This window comes from Pogona vitticeps, chromosome 15 (assembly GCF_051106095.1).
Source record: "Pogona vitticeps strain Pit_001003342236 chromosome 15, PviZW2.1, whole genome shotgun sequence".
Taxonomy (NCBI): Eukaryota; Metazoa; Chordata; class Lepidosauria; order Squamata; family Agamidae; genus Pogona; species Pogona vitticeps.
The window spans coordinates 8,700,643-8,713,796 of record NC_135797.1 but is presented as its reverse complement, the minus strand read 5'-3'; the positions used below and the strand labels follow the sequence as shown (position 1 = coordinate 8,713,796).

The following is a 13,154-nucleotide window of genomic DNA, read 5'->3' as shown; positions in this document are numbered from 1 at the left end:
GCCTGTTACGGGATTAATCGGTTTTCAATGCACTGTAGGTCAATGGAGACTTGACTTACAGACTTTTTGACTTGAGAACCGCCTTCCAATACGGATTAAGTTCTCAAGTCAAGACCCCACTGTATAGGTGCAGCAAAGAAAGAAAGAAAGAAAGAAAGAAAGAAAGAAAGAAAGAAAGAAAGAAAGAAAGAAAGAAATCTCCTGCCACAGACCAAATGGCGTTCTCCTGTCTCTTGAGATTCTCCCTCACTACTTCAGACATTGCAGAACTAAAACCTTGAAATAAAACAATCTTTTCTTCTCCCAAAAAAGGTTTTGTCGTCCACAAGCCTGACTCTTAAATTTCTCGAAACAAGAGCCTGGAGCTCACCACGGAGCCTTTGAAAGCTCCGTCCCTCCCCATTTCCGAGAGGCACCGCTTTAATCCCAGAGAGGCACTCTGCGCGCGCTCAGAGGCACCCGCGCCACCCTTCCCTTCCCTTCCCGAGGTCTTCCGCGAGCAGCCCCCCTTCCTGTCCAGACCCGACCCCCCCCCCGCACACACACACCTATCCACCCCCCCCACGCCCGCTTCCCTCCCGGGGCTCGTCCACTTACCCCACTCCAGAAACTGTTGCACGTTGCGCTCCCGCCGCAGGGGGGCGCCGCTGCATTCCTGGTAGACGCAGAGGAGCAGGTCGAGGAGCCCTTCGAGTCCCGGCTGGGCGGCGGCGGCGGCAGCGGCGGTCCCTTGGCCGCCCCCCAGCAGCAGCAACGCGTCCCGGAGCCCCGCCAGGCGCCGCTCCACCGGGCAGATGCTCATGATCGCCTGCCTCCTCTCTTCGCCCAAGCGCGGCGCGGCCGTCCAGGCTGGGGAGAGGCGGCGGCGGCGGCAGGAGGAGGAGGAGGACGGAGGACGGGGACGAGGACAACTCCAGCGCCCTGCCACCGCCGCCTCCAAGCCCGGAGCAGCTACAGGCGCGCCCCGCCCCGATGCTCGTGGGACGGGCGCAACCTGACACCTGGCCCAGGTGGGAGGGAGGGAGGAAGGGAGGGAGAGAGGGCGCTCCCGGGGCTTGCCAGGCGCGCACAGAGCGAGGAGGACCCAGAGAAAATGGGAAGGGAGGCAGGAGCAGCGGGGCGGTGGGGGGGGGGGGGGTCGGGGGAGACGCTGCCTGTCTAGGATCTGGGCTAGGATTTGGCCACAAACCCATCACCTTTTGGGAACCCATTCGGGAGATCGAGCCTCACACCCACGCCCCGGAATATTCAGGACAGGGTGGCTACAAAGCAGGTTGGGCAGCAGAACTTGGATCGTGGGTGGTGCTTGAAGAAGGAAACCCCGGAACCTGATAAAGGGGAAAGAAAGAAAGAAAGAAAGAAAGAAAGAAAGAAAGAAAGAAAGAAAGAAAGAAAATGCCCCCCCCCAAAAAAAACCACTCTTGTGCCCTTGAACTAGTCTAAGCAGGCAGTTTTACACAGTGATGGACTTAGCATTCACGATGTGGGATCTAGGACTTTTCGATTATCTTCATGATTAAAGTAGGTTGGGTGGGTTTTGAACCACCAGCTAAGATTAGCTTTCCCAAATACTTGTTACTGTTGAAGAGAAATACATGGAATCGGAGCCTCAGGAGTAGGACAGGGCTTGCTGGAATAGGGTAATTACGGCTAGGAAGAAGGGAAGGCGGTAAGAAAAGAGGGAGGCCAGACATGAAAGGGGTTTAACTCAAGAAAGCCATGGACTTGAGTTTGCAAGCCCCCAGCAGGGCTGCGAAGAGAAGGCCACGGGACGGATGGTTCTGTGGCACTCTTTTCAAAGGGAACACTTGGACCCAGAATGGACTGCAAAGGTTTCAAATTTTAAGTCCAGTGTCAGAAAAAACGGCAGCAATAATAGGGACTCAGTGTAAATTAGATGGTGCCCAAATAGATTAGACAGACAGACAGACAGACAGACAGACAGACAGACAGACAGACAGACAGACAGATAGATAGATAGATAGATAGATAGATAGATAGATAGATAGATAGATAGATAGATAGATAGATAGATAGATAGATAGATAGATAGATAGAATGGGAGTACTGTATCTTTTAGGAAATAAAGCCTCCAAAAATCTTCCTAACGCAGACTTCTCAGGAACCAAAACTCAACAACAGGCATGCCTTGCAAAACTTTTCCTTTGTACAAGAATCCAAGACTCTTGGGATGTGAATTAAGGTGATAAAGACCTAATTCCAGCTCCAGTAGAATAGAAACAGAGCTTCTCTCTCTCTCTCTCTCTCTCTTGCTCTCTATGTGAACATTAAAATCACAGCCTCTTCCTCAGGATTTCCCAACCGAAGAGCCCACAGGGCTTACAATAAGACCTTTTGGACGTGACTAATTTCTGCAGCGTCAGAAGCTTCTGATACTATTAGCCTGCTATAATGGCATATAATAGCAGGCTATTTCAGCCAAGTAATGAGAAATTAAGCAGTACAGATTGTTACCGCTGATCCTTCAAAGTCAGATGAATCAAAACTAATGAACCAAACTTGTTGGCCAAAGGGCCTGGGAGACTGCCATGATCGCTTCTGGAACTTTCTGCAGTTTCCTAAATGGAGGGAGCAGGCAAAAAGGGTGGGTGGGGGGCAGATTTGTGCCTGTTTGCCTGTTTTGAGTTGCATTTTGTAAGGAGTGCAACTTGTGTGTGTAGTGGCAGTAGTGCCGTTGCTGCTGTGTTGTTTTTTGGGGACTGGCATACCAGTATGTGTTGAATGGCATGGGAGTGGTGTATGTGATGTATGTGTTTTATAGAGAGTATAGGGCTCAAGGAGGAGCTTTTTGTGGTATGCTTGCGATTTGGAGAGGTTGTGTCTGTCTGTGTGTGTGTGGGTGAGAGAGAGAGAGAGAAAAAGAATTGTCTCTGTGTTTCATACAGAATCCCTCATTTCTCTTCTATAAAATGGGTGCATTATTTTGCTTAAGCCACTGTTTGGTAGATGGAGGTTGAATGCCATACTGTGCTCAAGTACTGTATCTTGGACAAATACCTTCACTTTTATACCCCTCAGTTTGCAATGAGTGGGCCATTGAAGCAGGTAACACAGCCATTTTGGGGCTCTCCACACAGCCAGGGCGGCCATTTTGTGACGTTGCTCTGCCGACGCCTCAGATGAACCCAAGATGGAGGAGAATTCTCCTGGAGTCAAGTGATACTCCCGGCTCTTTGAGCCTCCTTAGAAACTGGTATTCTACCAACCAGATTGTGCTTTGTTGTACTCGGTGTGGCAAATTCACACAGGAGTCAGCGTTTTGGATCACACTCAAGCCCGTGTGACATCGTGTGCTGGACTAGCGCTCAGGGGACCTGGGTCCAAATTCTGACTTCAGCATGAAGTCCACTGGGTAGCCTGAGGCCACGGTTCCCTGGCACGTGCAGAGACCAGTCGTGACCAGAAGCAAATGGGCGCTGACACTGGATTGGCCCCGATGCCGCATTGCACGGCCGTGCAGCTTAGAGAGAGAACGTTGGTATACACATAGTGCTGCTTTATTTTAATCCTCTTGACCCATAGAGGCACCCTTAATTATTTCTGTGCTCCTTTTATGCATATGCATCCCTCTTGCCTCTTCTGAAAGAGACGCCGTTGCTCCTTTCTCTCTGCTCCTCCGCATCCATCTTAGGAGGATGGCAGCCAGCCCTTTGGACCTGGGCACTAGCCCGGAGGCAAGCCCACAGTGCATGCTGAGAATGCTAATGTCCAGGGCGGTGGCAGGAACAAAAACTGGTGGTGGTGGCGGCACCCCTTTTCGCTGCACCTCAGTCTCCTGCTCTTCCAGGTGCAGCGGTGGCAGCAGAGTGAAGGGAGAGGTGACCTGGGCGGGGAGCGGCCTCCAGGCCCCACCTGAACCCTGGAGGAGGAAGGCAAGAGGGGCTAAAATGGTCTTTTCTTTACCCCATTTAAAAAGGCCTTTTTATGCAAATGTGCCAGGAGGGAGTCACAGGTTACTTGGCTATTACAAAAGACCTGGAAAAGGTTGGGAAATGCTGCGTCACACACACTCTCTGTGATCTACCTTCCCGGGTTGTTGTTAGGATAAAACAGAGAGAAGGGGAGTGATGTAGGAGGCTGAGGCTTTTCTCACTGGAGAAAGCCTTAGGTAGGAATATAAAGAGAGGTTACTTACCTGTAACCATGGTTTTTCTAGTCGTCCTCTGTGAATTCACACAATTGGGTTGTTCTGCACCTGTGCAGGAACTCTCGGAAGTTTCTAGAGCTTAAAGACATGTGGTTAGTGGGACATTCCCTGGGGGTGCAAAAAAGCATTTCTAGTGGTGCAAGTGTTGTTTTTTTTAACTTCTACATTTATATTGCAGGACGGACACATAACATCTTGAAGTCTAAGAAGGCCTGATTTGATACCAGCAGTACTATCACAAAATTTGACTTTGCAGCAGTTCAGAAACCTTTGTTAGAAGCTTCTTATCAGGTGGCGTATCTGTGTGCTGGGGTGGGAGGCCTCATACAGTAGCTGAGGAATTAGTAAAACCATGTGCATTGGAAGTTGTGAAAATTGTTAGCAGGTTCTGAAGCACATAAGAAAATTCAGCAGATTCCACTATCAAATGATGTGGTTGAATCACTCATTCGAGGTATTAGCCAGGATATTTTACTGCAAGTTGTACAAGATATTAAAGCTAGTGCTCTGAAAAAGAGTATTCAGCTGGATGAGTCAACTGATGTTGATAATTGCAATCAGCTGTTAGTATTTGTGTGCTACATAAGGGAATTAACTAAATATATCAATGCAAGGATGTGGTAAGAAAATAATAACACACTGAAAAATTATCCGCTTTTACTGAAAAACCAAAAATTTGGATATATCAAGTTGAAAATGGTAATTTTGCAAACTTTCCCTTGCTTGATTAAATCATTCTGGAAAATGAGAAAATCATAATTTTACCTTAAATTCATTTCTTTTTAAGCTTAATTCTGTAGACAATGGTAATTTAATAAAAGACAAACTTATTGAAAGATGGGCCAATGCATGTATTCAAATGGAATTGAAAAATTGGACTTACAACAATTCTGGTGTGCTCGGTTAGAACCATTTCCACAACTGGCAAAGGCAGCATTGCAGACACTTCTACCGTTTGCTACCACCTATCTGTGCAAAATGGGATTTTCATCACTTTTACTGTACATATAAAAACAAAAACCAGAAATTGCTTAAATAAATGCACGTAGCTCTTTTGAAAAAGGAACCCCACTTTCAAAATATTATTATGAATAAACAACAACATATTAGCCACTAAAAACTGAGACATTTTAATTTTACGTCAGTACATATATGTCTATCTATTTTTCAGTAAATACGGTACATTGTTTTGCAATAAATGTAATTTTCTAACAAATATTTTGAACAATTTTTCAAGGTGGAGCAAGAGGGTATTTTGAGATTCATTGGGGTGCCAACCGCTAAAATGGTTAAGAATGGCTGCCCTAAATGAAGCCATAGCCTTGCAAGAGCTGACCAGAGCAGTTGAAGATAGGATAGTTTGGAGATTACTCATTCATGCGGTGATTTGGTGGTAAATACACACAAACTCTTACAAAAAACAAGCTACCGGTAGTTTTTTAATCCTGCAGGGCTCTTTCTTCATTAGGTTGGGCATTTGCAGAGGTGAGGAAGAAGAATGTAAGTCCTAAAATTATCTTGTTAGTTTAAAGTGACTCAGGTGAGATATTTTGTGGGATATCACTCACTCAGCTATACAGTTAACATTGAAGACCATATCTCCTCTTTGGCAGGGGAGGAAGGCTTTAGACTCAGCTTTCTCCCAGATGCCATCCCAGGTCACTTTGGTCTTGTGAACAAGTTACATATGAATTTTCCATACCTTTTCCTGGAAAACAACAGCAATAACATAGTAACAGACAATAACAGATAGGTAATGTTGGGTAGCAGAAGAGTAGCTTTGTGGTTCTCTGGCTAATTTTGCAGATTTAATACCTGGTAATGAGAGAGAAAGGACAAGGCACAGTGATTGCACCCTGAATGCATATTGCAGACCTATTTGGGCTTCATATGCCGGGATCATAGATTACAAACGATTGCTTTACAGAAATTCACAAAATTATAGTGTTAAATCTAATGTTTGACAGGAGCAACTTAAGGAGTATTGTGAGTGCTCCTGTCGTGATCACCTAATGAGTCAGATCACAAAAGGTCCACACACTAGACAAAAGCTGGAGGGTCCTTAATAATTAATATGCATTATTAAGTCAGTTTTGACTTATTGCAACCCTCCGGTAAGATTTCTAACTATAAAGTAATGAAAAGTAGTTTCTCAGTCCCTCCTCCTGGTGGTGGTCTGGGTCTACCAAGTACCTTGCCCAAGGCCACACAGGTGGCAGGGCACATAAGCACCATCAGCCATGTATGTTCCCAGTTATCTTGTTTGGCCCTTCTCTGACAGGAAATCAAAACTCCTGGCTCTTGGTTTTGCAGCCACAGACTCCAATCCATTAAGCTACGCCAGCTTAGAGCTTTCTGATTTCATAATGTCCTCTGGATTCTTTATTGACATCCTCACTGTTACACCAGCATTTCAGGTACGCCCAGCTTGCCTACATAATCCTGATCAGGAACCTAGTCGAGAAACGAACAGCTTGCCTACTTGTAACAGTGGTTCTTTGGGTGGTCCTCTGTGGTGCAGAGGCTCTCCTCTCAGTTCAAGTTGACCTTGCTGCAAGTGAGGGTGTGACATAGAGAGGAGGATGGGTGAGACTTGTGACTTCACGGAGGACCATTTGAAGAACCACTGTTACAGGTAAGTAACCTGTTCTTCTTTGTGGCCTTTATGAATCACACTTAGGGTGAGTAGCAAGCTCACTTACCTGGAAGGAGGGTGTCACGCCAAGACAGAGGAAGTCACCGCTCTTTCAAAGGAGGCATCCGTGTTTTGTCCGACTTTTGTCTGGTATCAAATGGGTCGTGAGTGATAAAGGCTGTCTGCATCCCTGTAGCTGCTGTGCAAATATTCAGCAAGGGGATGCCCCAGAGGGAATGTGTGCATGTTGCCAAGGCTCTGGTGAAGTGAGTCCGAAAAGGTGTCCATAAAAATCTAAACATCACCATTACAAGAAGTACAAAAGTTGATGGGGTGCCATATTAAATACTAATCAGGATTACAAAACTTTGCCATGCCCATAATATGTAAATAAAGTGAAAGCAACTTTATATGCAATCTAAGTACTGGATTTCTCTGCAGGTGATTTATTTATTTTATCTAAAATATTTTACCCTGCCTTTCTCATTAAAAAGGACCCAAGGTGGCTTACATCAATAAAATATAATATTTAAATTATTTGTATACTTACTAAAAACAGTAAGTATACAAATATTTAAAAATAATAAAACAAATACCATGCTAAAGAGTAAACAAAATCAACATAAAAACATTCAAACCATAAAGGCACAACATTACGTTTAAAAACCCCTTTCAGAGAGACGATCAGGAACGGAGAGCCTGCCTGAAGATTAAGGTCTTCATCTGCTTGCAGAAAGACAGCAAAGGTGGAATTAGCCTGGTCTCCGGTGGGAGGGAGTTCCACAGTCTGGGAGCAGCAACAGAGATGGCCCTTTCCCGTATGAAGGTGGTGGGACAAAAAGAAAGGCCTCCCTTCAGGATATAATGTGTATTTCATATAAAGTGGACAGTATTTCAAATAACAATTTATCCACTTAGAAAGAAAAAGTCAGCAAAGGGAGAATGGATACTTGCCAAAGTTAATCCTTTCAGTTTCTCCAGGCCTCTCCATAAAAGTTTAGCATTCTTCTCTTAAAAGCAGTAATTTAGGGCTGCTATGTTGATAAAGGAATAACAAATAGTGTCACATCTGTTTGTATTTGTGTGAAATCAGGCACTAAACCCTTCTTGTATTTGCTTCTCTGATAATGCCAAACTCCAAACACAACTCTCCAGATTAAAGTTCTGTCCTCCCATATATAAAAATAAGCTCTATCTGTCTGGAAATTTGACAGGTATCTCCCCAACCTTCGCCAAACTAGATTTAAAAGCTTTGTGAGATGGTGCTGAGTTCCATTGTCTTTCTATGTCTTATAACTTCAAATCCCGTTCCCGCATGGTCTTTAACTATTTAAAATCTACGATTCTACAATTGCAGTAATAACTTGTAAATTTTTGATACCAGATTGATTTGTAAATTGTTTATGTCAGAATGTAATCAGATCTCTCAAATTTTGTGAGGGATCTCACTGTTTTTGTTTGCATGGATATAATCCTGACTAACCCTTGGGCAAGCTGCATCATCCCAGGGCAACCCCAGAAGAAAGGAATGGTAAACCACTTCTGAGTATTCTTTATGTAGAAAATCCTGGACATGAAATTATTAGTAGTACTAATGAAATGTAAAATCTAATTTATGTCTGCATATACAGAGAAATAGTACACAAATGAAAGTAACTGTTGTTTCCCCAAGGATCATGAATATTAATGTTCTATCTGCATGGACCAATGAGAGCGCTCGAGAGGCAGAGTCACGAGATATAAGAGTCTCTGCAGGGGTATGAGAGAGTTAGATTGGAGATTAGAGGATTTGTGTTTTGGAGTGGAGAGAGAGGGTTGGGGTTGACAATGTATGAAGAAGGATGTTTTGTTAAGAGTTAACAACATTGATGGCTCTACATTCTTCTTCGTGGTCTCTGTGAATGCACAGTAATGGGTTTCATCTGTGCCTGTGCAGAGGTCTCTGGGATATTCTAAAACTTGATGCTACGTTCGTGAAGGACCACCTCCCCTAGCCCACGAGGTCCGCCCGCCCTCACAGTTACCTCAGTTCCTTTTTACCGCTGCCACATGACGTCTCTCCTCAGTCAAGCTGCTGTGTTCGTTGTATTTTTCTGTAAAAAACGACTATTAGGACCATTTATTCTCAGTTTTTGAACTCTTCTAGTCAACATTTATCATAGCAAGAAGACCCAAAAGACGGCTGACTGGTTCGAAGTCCATTCGGAGGAGTTGATGCCAGCCATCAAGGATAAGAGGAGAGCTCTAACAGCATACAAAGCCTGACCTAGTGAGTACAACTTGCAAGCTCTTCGACTTGCTCGTAGCCAAGTCCAACAGGCTGCCAGGAGATGCTCCAACGATTATTGGCTTCAGCTCTGCTCTCAGATACAGAAAGCAGCGGACACAGGAATAACCAAATAATCAAAATCAGGTAACAACAAAGGAATGTATGATGGTATCAAGCAGGCTTTAGGTCCAATACAGAAGAAATCTCCCTTGAAGTCTGCTACAGGCGTGACCATCCAGGACTGAGCATAGCAGATGGACCACTGGATGCAGAACTACTCTGAGCTATGTTCCAGAGAGAATGTAGTAACTGAAGAAGCATTAAATAACATCCAGTGCCTGCCTGTCTTGGAAGAGTTGGACAGTGAACCAACCTTAACAGAAGTGCTGACGTTCTGTAAAGAGACCATAACCACTGAACTGTATGAAGTCTTTGGAGTGAAGGTGGAGTACCACAGGACATGAAGGATACAAACATCGTCACATTGTATGAAAACAAACGAGACAGGCGACTGCAATAACTACCGTGGCATCTCTCTTCTCAGCGTTGTAGGGAAGCTGCTTGCCCGTGTTGTGCTGAAGAGGCTCCAGGTGCTTGCAGACAGAGTCGATCCAGAATCACAGTGTGGATTGCAGGCTAATAGATCCACCACTGACATAGCATTCTCCCTCAGACAGTTGCAGGAGAAATGCAGGGAACGATGACAGACACTGTTTTGTGGCCTTCATAGATCTCACAAAGGCCTTTGATTTGGTTAGCAGGGAGGGCCTTTTTAAAATCCTTCCCAAGACTGGATGTCCACTTCGACTCCTTAAGATCATCAGGTCCTTTCATGAGGGAATGAAGGGCACTGTAGTTTTGATGGCTCAACATCAGATCCCTTTGACATTGGAAGTGGAGTGGAGTGAAACAGGGCTATGTCCTCACACCAACCCTTTTTGGGATCTTTTTTGCTGTCATGCTGAAGCATGCCTTTGGAACTGCAACAGAAGATGCCTGCCAAGACTTTGGACTAATAATCAGCCTGAAGAAAACACAAGTCATGGGCCAGGGCGTGGACTCACCTCTCTCTATTACCATCTCCACGCAAGAATTGGAGGTTGTTCATGACTTTGTGTCATGAACACAAAGTCAATGATCTCTGACACTCTCTCCCAAGATGTCAAGCTGGATAAATGCACTGGCAAAGCAGCTACCATATTCTCTAGACTCACAAAGAGAGTATGGCTCAATAAGAAGCTGACGACATATACGAAGATCCAGGTCTATAGAGCCTGTGTTCTGAGCACACTCCTGTAATGCAATGAGTCCAGGACCCTTTGTGCAGGGCAGGAGAGGAAGCTTAACACCTTCCATATGCATTGCCTCCGATGCATTTTTGGTATCACCTGGCAGGACAAAGTTCCAAATAGAGTAGTCCTAGAACGAGCTGGAATTTTTAGCATGTATACATTACTGAAACAGCGATGTCTACATTGACTTGGGCGTGTCATGAGAATGGCTGATGGTCAGATTTCAAAAGATCTCCTCTATGGAGAATTAGTGCAGGGAAATCGCCCCAGAGGGAGATCACAAAGAAGAGAGGTTACTTACGTGTACCTCTGGTTGTTCAAGTGGTCATCTGTAAATTCACACTTCCTGTCCATCCTCCCCTCTGTCCATCACACCTGTATCCTTTGATGCAGCGGCGGGCAAACCCTGGAACTGAGGTAAATGTGAGGGCGGGTGGACCTCATGGGCTAGGGGGGTGATCCTTCACGAATGTAGCAAGAAAGCTTTAGAATATTCTGGAGACCTTTGCACAAGCACAGATTAAACCCATTAGTGTGAATTCACAGATGTCCACTTGAAGAACCAGAGTTACAGGTAAGTAACCTCTGTTTGTCCCATGATTCCTTGATAAGTTTGAACATAGCAGGTATGAAGCTTAAGCTAAGTAGTGGTGTCTTCCCTTGGTTCAAATTGTCGAAGACCAAGTCTTTTTTCGGAGCAGGTAGTTCTTCAATATCCAATTCTAAACATTTAGCCATCCTGAGAATCAATTGGGAATAGGAAATAAAATCCTCCAACGGTGATGGAGGGTGATTTTCTCCGACGTCGGATGGAGGGGTGGGAAAGTTGGAAGGTGATTCCTGAGATATGGTAGAGGCTGAATCCTGAGATGATGTGGATGAAGTGAAAGGTGACCGTTGAGATCTGGAAGTCAATGTTATTGGTATTGGGTCACAGGATGTACAAGTTGGTCTCGACTGTATTTCAGTGTTGGTGGGTGGTGGGGGACCTCTATAGGTTGTGGAGATATTGTAGAGAGGTATGTTGTTTTGATTGTTTTGCTCGCTTCACTGGTACCTGGACTTCTGGTATCAGGGTAGATCTTTTGAGTGCAGATCTAGTTGGTTGATGAGTTGGTGCCAAACAGGTATGAGATGATTGGTGTCGATGTCTTGGTGAGCATGATGATACAGACGGTGAATGCCATGATGGAGAGGTGTATCGAACTCTTCTAGGCCTTTCATAATAGGCTTGTTCAGCAAATAATTCCGTGTAGTAAGGATTGTATCAATGATATCTTTCCCTGTAATCAGGTCTAGTCAGATACTGTGGTGGTTCTTGGTAGTAATAAAGGTCTCTGTGTCGAGAGACATGTTGAACAGGAGAAATATTTTTTTCTTTTCTCCTATTGTTTTTGGGGAGAATGATGTGACGATTCCAATTCTGAGGGTTCGACCATTCTCACCCACCCTGATGAACAAGGGCTCGAATGGGCCGAGGCCTGGTTGGATTGTGCATCAGCCGGTAATAGGCCTATGTTAGGCGACAGGCTAGCTATTGAGGCTACAGCCTGCACTGATGTCAAAATATGCTCATCCCTGTCAGATGTTGAGATAGGAGCTTTTCGGGATGATTCCTCTAGGATTGGAGATGGAATCATAGCCTGTGGAGGCTCAATATGAGTAGATTTCATTCTTTTCTTTGATTTGTTTGTCTTAATTTTATCCTCTTTCTTTTTAGCAGGTTCATTGGAATGGGTCCAAGCCTTGGAGATGGAAGTTGAGCTCGACCTCAATGGTGGTTTGGGAGTTTCTTTTTGCCTTATTGGGATTCGCGTCGGGCTCGAATACGGAGTGAGCTGGTTCGGAGCACGTTTGAATCAATATATTAATAGGTGACAGTAACAAACAAATAGAACCAAGAAGACATTAAAATCTGAGTTATACTGTACCTTTAATTTTAGCAGTTGTTTGGATTTTTCTTAAGGAAAGAAATTGCATATAAAGATTGCATATAATCCAGCTTCTTTCTAATCTGGAAATTGTATCTTTTTTTTGTTAGTATGGTAGAGAAGAGGGCGGTGGAGGTCATTGTATGCAGAGGTTTAGATGTTCTACCCAAATTTTCAAAGGAAATTGAAGAAACGAAGAATAAGATTCTGGCATCTTATTAATCTCTAGGGATAAAGAGAAATTTTGCCATCTATGGTTTGAAAGTAGTCTTGGAAACAGAATTCAGTTGTCACCACAAGCAAAGGCTGGATTCAACCAGTAGAGGTCAGCAGACTCTTGCTCCCTGTCACTCACACACCCATTATGTCGAACTATGTGCAATGGTGCGCATGCCCAGTTAGCATACCTCACTCCACCTATCCCCTTTATACAGGCACTAGCTGGTAGGAAGCAAAAAGTTGTGCTTGTCTGCTTCCTTCCTTTTTTGAGTCCTTTCCGAACAGGGCAGGAGGTGATAGGACCTGGAATGTCGCTTGACAGTCCTCTGCTTCCATCCCACATGGGAGGGCTCCCAAGACCTCTTACCTGGGGACAGGAGAACAAGCAGAACAGCAACTGGTCTTCTCAGGGAGCAGGTTCACCTCTGGAATGCGGGAAGGACCAAAGGGAGCCTAGCAGAGCAGCCACCGGGAATAGCATCCATCTGAGGAAACCCCTGGCATCTTCTTTCTTATCCCAAATCAACTGCTAGGTTGAGAAATATCTTGATTGGATCCCTTTAATTTACCCACACTTTTGAGCTGTGTCTTTTTTTTTCAGACTTAGCTGATATAATGTTTCCAGAACAGGAAAGAAGGG

At 44.7% G+C, this 13,154-nt stretch overlaps 1 protein-coding gene and 1 long non-coding RNA gene across 2 annotated transcripts in view; one reads left to right on the top strand and one right to left on the bottom strand.

The window, feature by feature from the left end:
- CDC42BPG (CDC42 binding protein kinase gamma) overlaps window positions 1–802 on the bottom strand; it is a 101,408-nt gene extending 100,606 nt beyond the window's left edge. Inside the window, exon 1 of the mRNA XM_078382022.1 lies at window positions 598–802. Within this exon, the coding sequence (XP_078238148.1) occupies window positions 598–802 (205 nt within the window). The remainder of the gene's footprint in view (window positions 1–597) is intronic.
- A 77-nt stretch (window positions 803–879) lies between these two features.
- LOC140702783 (uncharacterized) lies at window positions 880–12,365 on the top strand. Its single transcript, XR_012082043.2, has 3 exons — window positions 880–1,010; window positions 4,347–4,459; window positions 12,085–12,365. It is a non-coding gene; the product is annotated as an uncharacterized LOC140702783 (long non-coding RNA).
- Window positions 12,366–13,154: the final 789 nt, after the last annotated feature.